The following is a 12,032-nucleotide window of genomic DNA, read 5'->3' on the forward strand; positions in this document are numbered from 1 at the left end:
TGGCAAAGATTAGAGGGAGATTCGAACCTCTGAGGAAACGGTGAGGAGGAGCTCGAGACTTGTGAATTACACTGCAGTGAGGTAATAGAATGAAACAGTTGGGGTTATGAAGATTGAAGAAAGTGCACAAGGATTGGCAGAGTGAAGTATGTGATGCAGAGAGTGAGTTCCCTCATACAGAATTAACATTAGCTGGTGCTAGGAATAAGGATACCCACTGCACAGGCTGTGGAGCAGCCAGATGCCACCCAAGTAGGGCTCAGTGGCATATTCTACCACTGGCTGGTCAACTGTTTCCATGGTCACAAGGTACTGGTGTCAATTCACCCAGATATACAGTTGGTTGTGTTACAGTTAAGACAGTGGACTTGCATTTGGGTGGATTGTGGTTCAAATCATGATCCATGGTTTCCCTGTTTGGTTTAACTCAAATATCAGGACAGCTTGTTCAACAAAACAGACATGGGTGATCCCCCCACCTGTGTGTGTGTGTGTGTGTGTGTGTGTGTGTGTGTGCGCGCGTGCGCACGCGCCCGTGTGTGTGGGGGGGGGATGTGGGGGGAGGGGGGAGGGTAGAGAGAGAGAGAATCAAGTCCATTTGAGCTATCTTAAACTATGAGTGTAATCCCGAAAGTTACATCAGTTAAAAGCTTGAACATTTAGCTATTTTTCGACATAATCACCATTTCTGTCGATGCATTTTTGTAGACGCTGTGACAGTTTTTGTATGCCCATGTCATACCAGCTTGCCGTCATGCTGTTCAGGATGTTATGAACCTCTTCTTTCACCTTGTCGTTGGGAGCTGAATCGCTTTCCGGCCAAATGTTCTTTTAACCTAGGGAACAGGGTGCCAAGTCAGGACTACAGGGTGGGTGGGTGATTATGTTCCACTGAAACTGTTGCAGGAGACCAACGGTTTGCCGAGCGATGTGTGGGCAAGCGTTGTCATGGAGAATGTGTATGCCCTTGCTCGACATTCCTCTTCTCCGGTTCTGAATTGCCCGTTTGAGTTTTTTCAGAGTCTCACAGAACCTCTCAGCATTAATTGTGGTCCCAGAGATTCAGCTCCGACATCAAGGTGACAGAAGAGGTTCATAACTTTCTGAACAGCATGGCGGCAAGCTGGTATGACATGGGCTTACAAAAACTGCCACAGCGTCTACAAAAATGCATCAACAGAAATGGTGATTATGTCGAAAAACAGATAAATGTTCAAGCTATAAACTGATGTAAACCATTGTAGAAATAAACAGGTCTACGTACTTATAAAAAATAGGAGACCTTACTTTTGGGATTACCCTCATACATACAGAAAATCATTCGATTCTGCTGCCAATTAACTTCAAAAAATGGTAAAGTTCCTTATATCTGCATAGATTTACTTATAATCTGATTATATTATAAAAAAGAACCATACAATAACAGCAGCTCAAAAAATAAAGATATTTGTTTCATAGCTGTGTCCTCAGATCTCAGATTATATCTTTTGCTATCTTTTTCACTTGATGATGCCACACATCATAACAGATTTTTAAAAAGGTGACAAAATTAATGTTTTTATGCTTACCTATACACGAATAGTCAAATGCATCAAGAGTTTTAAACGATGAATCATATGGCAAGTCATCTTCTGTCTCTTGTTCAAGCAGGCGAGTATATATTATACTGCCATCTCTTGTGAAATTAATTTCACACTGATCGAGAACAGAGACAGTTCGTAATAAATGAAATGTTCGAAGATCCCAGACTTCTGTATTACAGACTACCTGTAACAGATGAAAAAAAAAGTTTGTTACTGATCAAACATATTTATTCACATTTACAGATGCTACTCTTACCAAAATGATGCTACCATCACATAAGTATTGAAAAACTAATACTTATCTATCAGCAGCTGACATGCACAAACAGAATTTAACAAATATTATCTTAGAGAACCAAAAGTTTCTTTATGCAGATGTGATAAAATTATGTATTCTGGGATGGAGTAGGAAAGTCACACAGGATTGCAGGCCAATGTTGGCATGTCAAGGCAGCATGTAAGTTAACTGGATACCAGGCTACCAACAGATGAGAGTTGAAAACCCAAGATGATGCAAAGAAGGTAGCCAGCAACTTGCATATTAGAGAAGTGCTGACAAAATATAAAAATTGGTCAAGAGAGAAAAAGGAAAGAAAAAAGACAAATAGTGTGTAAGAAGCCTAATAAAGGTACAGAGAGCAGTAAAAGGGAAAACAGTATTTTAAGAGAGCAGTATAAGGGAAAGATGATCAGATGAACGAATAAATCAGGAAATATACAGTAGTGGCAATAATAAGGGAGATTAAAGTAAGTTAAGGTACGTAGAACAAGGGATATTTTGAGTTTAACACTCAGTTAACATAGAGGTAATTAAAGATAGAGGGCAAACTCAATTAGTCAAGAATACGTGAGACAGTTGCTTATGGCTTAACTGAGGGAACTATCCCAGGATTTTCCTGACGTAATTTAGACAAACTCCTGAAAAAAACTAAATTAAGAAGAATGTATTTAAATCCTACACCTACTGAATATGAGATGAGTTCATCTGTCATAAAATCCCTTTGTTGTGTGGAGCCATATGAATGATTAGGACAAAGAACACACTGCAATGTCCATCTGCTAAGAGATAAGGTCCTGGTGCAGGTATAAATAATCTAAATCACCCAAGAATGAAGAAATCAGCTAGGTGATTATTATAGTAACCAGGGGCATACAACAGTCATTTGCAGCTTTAAACAATTGGGGAACACACTTTGATCTTATACCTGAAATTTTCGGTGTAGAATAACAACATGTACAGAAATCTACAACGCTTTTGAACACTTACAGACATCACCCAAAATAAAAGGAAGTCTCCACCAAAATCACAGACTGCCCTTTTAGAGTCAAACACCCAGTGTTCTGATATTCACAACCTAGAAGCAGCACATACTGGTGGGTATTCACCCTCAAGAAGAAATCTAAGCCTTAGGAGCAGTGCCTAGTTTGTAAGTAAGTTTGAATGAATCAGTGAATGAAAGGTGCTTTGCCACAGACAGGTTTGACTGACCCTAACTTCTGTCCCTTACTTCCAACCTCTCTTCCTGCCATTGGTGCATCACATTGAATCTCAATAGTTAAGCAATGACTTGCAGGAAATCTCACATTTTATCACTGTTTCTTTTACTTTCATCTTTAGCTGCAAAATCAATCAGTCCGATTTACTGAATAAACATGAATCTTTGTGCACAGTGGATGGACATCTTTCTCTGAAGCTGTAAGGAAAGGAAGAAGGGAGTCCTAGAAATTTCTGGACTTGTCTGTCTACTGCGTAAATATGAAGAAGGGCTATAAATAACCTCAGTTCACTGGTGTAGACAAGAATTTTCTTGATGTGGTGTCTTTTCATCTGATCTAATGTTCTCACAATAACATGCACTGTTAAGTGAACTTGATTAACAAATATTGAGAGCACATTTCATTTATGGCCATTAATGGGATCCCTCAATTTACACCAATCAATGCGAACAAAGACATGGCTGGGATGATAACCTAAAATTTGGGGAATCACAGACCTAAAATATTTTCTAGATTATTATTAACCCCTCCCCATTCCCACATTGTGTTCTTTTAAGTCTAAATGAAGTCTAGATCTCTTCAATACCCAAGTTGGTAGGTATATGGTTCCATCCTTGCTTGAGAGTACCAGTACATAATACCACTCTGCCAAGGGTTGTTAGACTCCTACTAGTTTTGTTACTCAAGAAGACTCCCAAAAAAACTGGTGGAGGGTGAGAAACAATATGCAAGGCTGATGACTTGGGAAACAACAGGATATTATAGGCCTGGTGCCCCATAACAAGATGTCACCTGAGTGCAAGAGATGGCTACCAGCTTAATCGCAGAAACTGAGAGTATGGTCGAGTCTGAATGTTTGCAATGGTACTCTGAACTTCTCATAGTAAATAGTGGCAATACCTTTCGAGTATAACAGCGGAAATTAAGCATCCATAATCTGACAGAGGTTACACACAAACTTTGTACAAATGCGTCAGATACATACTGTCAAGCTGGTTGAATTGTCGAAGGCAGCCTCACACACAGGTTGGAAGAACATTTCACTATACTCTAACTGATAGTGGTCATCAGGTCTGGAGTCACATGGGGGGAATCCTCAAGAAATTCTGTGATAATTTCTGATAACATATCTCCTAACTTCCACTATCACATGGAGACTCTTACTGCCCCTCTTGATGCATCTGGTGTGTACCAAACAAAGAAAACGGCTGCTTAGGTAGCAGAAAAAATGTGGAACATACTAAGATTATTCAAGTTATTCTCAAATGAGAACTTACATCTTGGCAGATCAGAAAGAAAAATTATTAATCTTTTAGTAAACTACAGTATCATCCATAGAAAGGTTCCAGAATTAGTTTCACTTACAATAATAACAACAATAATGCCCACACAGTACTTGGAAGCAGAAAGCTGGCTGAAACCAGACGTGAATAACAGTGAATCCAAAAGGTTGGTGGTGTATTTATTACTATTCAGAAATCAATGATACCCAGTCAGCTTGTTATACTTTGAATGCGGAATAATTTGTGTAAAGGTAAGCACCAAAGGTGAGTCAAAAGTGGAAACTAGAAAAAGGAGCTGTGGTGGCAGAAAATTTTTGATGGAATTTGGACAATATCGTGAAGCAAGTAAGTTTCCTGCTCACACTTTTGTTAATGGAGGAGGTAGGAGGAGGAATTTGTCAGCTGCACAATGGGAGACATATGATATAAACTGGTGTTGGGACATGAAGGAGATTGTTATGAATTACTTCAAGCAATGTCTTAGACCACCTAGTACTGAACAGATCAAACCCTTCAGAGGGAATCGGTGACTATAAGGCTGTTACAGTGCCAATGACTGCAAGGGTTACAAGAAGTGTCAAGGAAGATAGGACAGGAAAGAAATTGAAATATCTGACCAGCCAACATGAAATATTCAGCTCCAGGGAGGAAGATACAGAGCACATGTGGATAAAATTCGAAAACAATGCACAATAGGCCTTAGATCTATATGTGCTTAAATTTATATGAGGGATGGGAGACATCTGCAGTGGTTTAATTGCCACAATGAGAAGTTGCTACAAAATCAGTCAGCTTCATCACGAAGAAACAGAAGCTGAAAAAAAATCCAAAATTAAGGTAAGAAAAGCAATGCAAAAAGTGTTCAATGAATTTGAAATACATTTTTGCCACCCAATATGACCACAAACCCTAAGCATTTCGTCTTAAGTAAAGACAGTAATTGGATCCAAATCATCTATTTAGTCATTTAATTAGTATACTGAGAGAGAGAGAGAGAGAGAGAGAGAGAGAGAGAGAGAGAGAAAGTTGTAATAGTGAATACGGTCTAATCATCCAATCGACCTGTTTCGCAGCAAATGTTCATAATATACATCGTCCTCTCAATCGTTCCTCAAACTCTTAAATGGCAAAGGCTGAGATAGGAAATTGTGAAATAGAAATTTACCTAAAACAGCTACACAGTGGAAAGGCAATAGTATATATTCCAGGTTGTCAAAGAATGAAGGGTGCCAAGTCATTAGAAAGAAGCTCAGTCTCATTTTCAAGAAGGGCTGTTGGACAAATGTAAAATAAACTGTAGACCCTATCTCCGATTCTAATCAATTGTACAATTACAAAACATGTTTTACATTTTTTGATAATGTGTATGACCTCTATACAAATTAACATGGGTTCCACCACAAGTGATCTAGCAAAATTCAGTTCATTCTATTCGCTACGAGTTCCATAGCACTACAGATGACGCAAAGCTTGATAGCGCGAGGATGGCCTTCGATACAGTTCTGCACTGCCCTTTAATGAACAAAGTATGAGTCTAATATGTACTGGACCAGATTTGTTACTGCATTGATCTTTTGTTACTGCATCGACCTTAACATGCCTTTCTTAACAGAACAAAATCAACACATGCGACGGAAACTTCAAGAGTATATCGAGGGAGAATTATAAAATGTGTATATAAATGATCTCGTGCAGGGGTGTACAAACCCAGAGGTCGCATGTGGTCCAAAGCAAGTATCAATGCAGTCCAATAAGTGAGCACCTGTTACAAAATCTGTAAAAATTCCATTGTGGCCCAGTCAAGTCAAAATGTTTGACATCCCTGATCTTGTGGATAGTGTCAGAAGCTCTGTGAGATTGTTTGCACACTATCCTGGTTGTCTACAGGAAAGATGCAATGCCTGAAGACATATGCATTACGGGGTGGAGGACTGCAGGATTCCACTAGATAGGTGTGATGTAGATTACATGGAGGATGCAGCTGCTCAGGTAGCAGAGTACTTGTGGAGTGCGCAAGAGGGCTAAGTGATAGCCTGAGCACCTCTGATGAAAATAAGATTCTGCTGCCAATTACATTTAAAAAATGGCAAAGGATCCTTATATCTGCATAGACTTACTTATAATCTGATAATCTTGTAAAAAAGAACCATCCAATAACAGCAGCCCAAAAAATAAAGATATTTGTTTCATAGCTGCCAATCAATATGCAGAGAGTGAAATAGGAACCCTTACAAAGTAAAGATACTTGTAAAAATATAAGTAACTAAGTCTCTGAATTTACTGCTCTCCGGGAACACTATCATGCTCAAATTATACTCAAAATTGAGAGCTGGACATAACTCAAACCAGAAAGTTTTGAACTATTTAATGATACACAGAATGTATAGTGAACAGACAGGTTAAATGGCATAGGAGAGGAAGTGTTCACTACCATTGAAAAAAATATTATGGCTATCAATTTTAAAACTGAGTGACTGGAAAGGTATGTGGACACAAATGACCAGTTTAGGTGAACCCAAATGACAAACAGAAGTTTTTAGCAGGCACCAAAATCTTCTGTAAGATTTTAAGAACCATTCAAAACAATCTGTTCTCAACAGCACCAAAGTACCCCAGACATGCAATATTAGTTAGATTGATTGGTTGGTTGTTTGGGGGAAGAGACCAAACAGCAAAGTCATCGGTCTCATCGGATTAGGGAAGGATGCGGAAGGAAGTCGGCCGTGCCCTTTCAAAGGAACCATCCCGGCATTTGCCTGGAGAGATTTAGGGAAATCACGGAAAACCTAAATCAGGATGGCCGGACGCGGGATTGAACCGTCAACCTCCCGAATGCGAGTCCAGTGTGCTAACCACTGCGCCACCTCGCTCGGTCAATATTAGTTAGAGGTGACTTTAATCTACATAGTATGGTCTGGGATGTCTATTGGTTTGTTGCAGATAGTCTTGTTAACAAGTTTTGAACATATTCTCCAAAAACTTGCTTGAACAGCTAGTACAACAACCCACACACAATGGAAATTTTTTGGACCCTTTAGATGTAAACAGGCCTGACCTTATTGACAGCATTAATGCAGAGACAGGGATATCACAGCAGCACTGGTCACTAAAGTTAAAAAAATCAACAATTATCATCCTACTTACAAGGGAACCTCCCCATCGCACCCCCCTCAGATTTAGTTATAAGTTGGCACAGTGGATAGGCCTTGAAAAACTGAACACAGATCAATCGAGAAAACAGGAAGGAGTTGTGTGGAACTATAAAAAAATAAGCAAGTTATACAAACTGAGTAGTCTACGCAAAGATATGCAACATCAAGGATAACTTGAGATCAGGAGCGCCGTGGTCCTGTGGTTAGCGTAAGCGGCTGCGGAACGAGAGGTCCTTGGTTCAAGTCTCCCTGGAGCGAAAAGTTTTTCTTCATTTTCGCAAAGTTATGATCTGTCCATTCGTTTATTGACGTCTCTGTTCACTGTAATAAGTTTAGTGTCTGTGTTTTGCGACCGCACCGCAAAACCGTGCGATTAGTAGACGAAAGGACGTGCCTCTCCAATGGGAACCGAAAACATTTGATCGCAAGGTCATAGGTCAACCAATTCCTCCACAGGAAAACACGTCTGATATATTCTATACGACACTGGTGACGGCATGTGCGTCACATGGCAGGAATATGTTGTCGACTCACCTAACTTGTACACTTTGCGAATGGGTAAAAAGATTGTTCTATGTTGCCCGATTTAGGTTTTCTTGTGGATGTGATAATTACTTCCAAAAAAGTGATGAAAACATAAAGAGTTTGTCACATAAACTGCAACAAATGAATACAAAAGTCACACAGTCGCACACTTTTCCCTGTGCTCCGTCAAAGCATATGTTTTTAACGTTTTCAAATTTTTCCGTGTGTAGACTGCCAAATCCTGCATATGTCCAAGCAAATTTGAACGTGTCCTGGAATTTTGGAGAGCGAAGTTGATTATGCGTGAGTGCCTGAACTTTGATAATTGTCTGAAAATAAAAAATTAAACCTATCGCTCGAAGGAAGACTTGAGCCAACGACCTCGTGATCCGCAACTGCTCACGCTAACCACGGGACCACGGCGCTCCTGAGCTCACACTCTCCTTTATGTTGCCTATCTTGTGCATGGACTAATCAGTTTGTATATTTTGCTTATTTTTTCATAGTTCCACACAACTTCTTCCTGTTTTCTCGATTTATCTGTGTTCAGTTTTACAAGGTCTATCCACTGTGGCAACTTATAACTAAATCTGAGGGGGGTGCGATGGGAAGGTTCCCTTGTTAGAAAGTAAATGGTCATCACTGAGCGCCAATATGATGGATATAGTGGAAGTATGGGCAACGTTTAAAGTGATTGTAAATCATACTCTGAAGAAGTATGTGCCAAGTAAGTAGATTTGGAACAAAAAAGACCCATCTTGGTTTATTAACAAAATTATGTAAACGCTGGGGAAGCGGAGGTTATTCCACTCTCAGTAAAGAAAGTATGTGCAAATGACAACAGGCATTTGTGCAGCTGACAAAAAGTGAATGCTATAAACTACTATGTCAACATTCATATGTTAGTCAAAGACTTTCTCAGAACCTGAGAAAATACTGATTCTACATAAAAGCTCTAAGCAGGTTTAAGACTTATATTCAGTCAATCATACCATACTTTGAAAACAAAGATGATGTGACTTACCAAACGAAAGCGCTGGCAGGTCGATAGACACACAAACAAACACAAACATACACACAAAATTCTAGCTTTCGCAACCAACGGTTGCTTCGTCAGGAAAGAGGGAAGGAGAGGGAAAGACGAAAGGATGTGGGTTTTAGGGAGAGGGTAAGGAGTCATTCCAATCCCGGGAGCGGAAAGACTTACCTTAGGGGGAAAAAAGGACGGGTACACACACACACACACACACACACACACACACACACACACACACACACACAAGCAGACATATTCAAAGACAAAGAGTTTGGGCAGAGATGTCAGTCGAGGCGGAAGTGCAGAGGCAAAGATGTTGTTGAATGACAGGTGAGGTATGAGTGGCGGCAACTTGAAATTAGCGGAGATTGAGGCCTGGTGGGTAACGGGAAGAGAGGATATATTGAAGAGCAAGTTCCCATCTCCGGAGTTCGGATAGGTTGGTGTTGGTGGGAAGTATCCAGATAACCCGGACGGTGTAACACTGTGCCAAGATGTGCTGGCCGTGCACCAAGGCATGTTTAGCCACAGGGTGATCCTCATTACCAACAAACACTGTCTGCCTGTGTCCATTCATGCGAATGGACAGTTTGTTGCTGGTCATTCCCACATAGAATGCATCACAGTGTAGGCAGGTCAGTTGGTAAATCACGTGGGTGCTTTCACACGTGGCTCTGCCTTTGATCGTGTACACCTTCCGGGTTACAGGACTGGAGTAGGTGGTGGTGGAAGGGTGCATGGGACAGGTTTTACACCGGGGGCGGTTGCAAGGGTAGGAGCCAGAGGGTAGGGAAGGTGGTTTGGGGATTTCATAGGGATGAACTAACAGATTACGAAGGTTAGGTGGACGGCGGAAAGACACAATTGGTGGAGTGGGGAGGATTGAAATGAGATCCATCCTTCATGAAATCCTCCCCACTCCACCAAGTGTGTCTTTCCGCCGTCCACCTAACCTTCGTAACCTGTTAGTTCATCCCTATGAAATCGCCAAACCACCTTCCCTACCCTCTGGCTCCTACCCTTGAACTGCCCCCAGTGTAAAACCTGTCCCATGCACCCTCCCACCACCACCTACTCCAGTCCTGTAACCCGGAAGGTGTACACGATCAAAGGCAGAGCCACGTGTGAAAGCACCCACGTGATTTACCAACTGACCTGCCTACACTGTGATGCATTCTATGTGGGAATGACCAGCAACAAACTGTCCATTCGCATGAACGGACACAGGCAGACAGTGTTTGTTGGTAATGAGGATCACCCTGTGGCTAAACATGCCTTGGTGCACGGCCAGCACATCTTGGCACAGTGTTACACCGTCCGGGTTATCTGGATACTTCCCACCAACACCAACCTATCCGAACTCCGGAGATGGGAACTTGCTCTTCAATATATCCTCTCTTCCCGTTACCCACCAGGCCTCAATCTCCGCTAATTTCAAGTTGCCGCCACTCATACCTCACCTGTCATTCAACAACATCTTTGCCTCTGCACTTCCGCCTCGACTGACATCTCTGCCCAAACTCTTTGCCTTTACAAATGTCTGCTTGTGTCTGTGTATGTGTGTGTGTGCGAGTGTATACCTGTCCTTTTTTCCCCCTAAGGTAAGTCTTTCCACTCCCGGGATTGGAATGACTCCTTACCCTCTCCCTAAAACCCATATCCATTCGTCTTTCCCTCTCCTTCCCTCTTTCCTGACGAAGCAACCGTTGGTTGCGAAAGCTAGAATTTTGTGTGTATGTTTGTGTTTGTTTGGGTGTCTGTCGACCTGCCAGCACTTTTGTTTGGTAAGTCACATCATCTTTGTTTTTAGATTTTTTTCCCCACATGGAATGTTTCCCTCTATTATATTCATACCATAATTTGACCATCGCAAGGATTGCTGTACAGAGGACATATAAAAAGGTGCCCTGGAACAGAGAAGTAACTGAAAGAGTTGAAAATCTATGTCTAGATAGAATCGCACTTCCATTTTATGGAGAGTGTGCTTCAGTAAAGGTCCCTTAAGCCACCACTTCAGTGGCCGTGCATTCAAATGTCAACACTGAGCATGCCTAATTTCTGACCTCATATTACGGAAAAGTATGCTATGAAGCCTTTCCAAATGTGTAGAGCAATATCAACCATGTAAGATATTCGGAATGTGCATCTGAACATAGACAAATGAGATAGTAAAGTTCCATCTAGTAACAAGCAGGCCGTCTCTCTTCGGTAAAGAGCTGGGTTATACCATATTGTATTTCAGGTGAAGCCTGTATTTGGTGGGCTGCATTTTAACTTACGTTCTACTAATACATGTTGTTTCAAAGCACCAGCACTTTGAGGATCTTTCGAAAATGCATCATTATTTAAATGATTTGTTGCAATAAAATAGCAAGATATATCATATTGTTGGCTGCGGAATATTGGCTGTATAACTTGTGTGTTATGAAAATATCCCATTTCAAGGCAATAGCACATTGAAGATCCATCAAAAAATGACTGTTTTTGGTACAATTTGTTACAATTGTGTTCTAATCCAAGAACACTGTAATTTATTGCTTGAACAGTACACACACACACATGGAAGGCAAGGTACAATACAATTAGCAATACCCAAGAGGCCAGCGGAGCCTTGCACTCTGGCTTATGTAGATATTAGTTCTGGCAGGGGTCGCAGTCAGCTGGCTGCATACACAACTGCAGTCATATTAGCAGGCCATGTGACCTCTAGTGGCTGAACCAAAGCACAAACTTAACATGCGAACTACAAAGCAGTGTACACACAAAACTGGTAGCTACATCAAATTAAGTGTGGCTTATTGATCATGTACTCATACATAGACGACATGCTTCAGATATATTAGAAGTGGATAGTTGTCATTGTGCACATGGAGATAGTGATCACTATTTGATAAGAATCAAATATAGACAGAGGATGGATGGTTACAGACAGACCAAGAAAACTATTGTGCCACGG

General features: G+C 41.0%; 1 protein-coding gene across 2 annotated transcripts in view; it reads right to left on the bottom strand.

The window, feature by feature from the left end:
* The window catches only part of LOC126262237 (DDB1- and CUL4-associated factor 1), a 220,578-nt gene that overhangs the window by 10,905 nt on the left and 197,641 nt on the right, over nucleotides 1-12,032 (bottom strand). For both annotated transcript variants that reach the window (XM_049958721.1, XM_049958712.1), the window contains exon 27: nucleotides 1,569-1,767. In XM_049958721.1, the coding sequence (XP_049814678.1) occupies nucleotides 1,569-1,767 (199 nt within the window). The remainder of the gene's footprint in view (nucleotides 1-1,568; nucleotides 1,768-12,032) is intronic.

This window comes from Schistocerca nitens, chromosome 1, assembly GCF_023898315.1.
Source record: "Schistocerca nitens isolate TAMUIC-IGC-003100 chromosome 1, iqSchNite1.1, whole genome shotgun sequence".
NCBI classification, from domain to species: Eukaryota; Metazoa; Arthropoda; class Insecta; order Orthoptera; family Acrididae; genus Schistocerca; species Schistocerca nitens.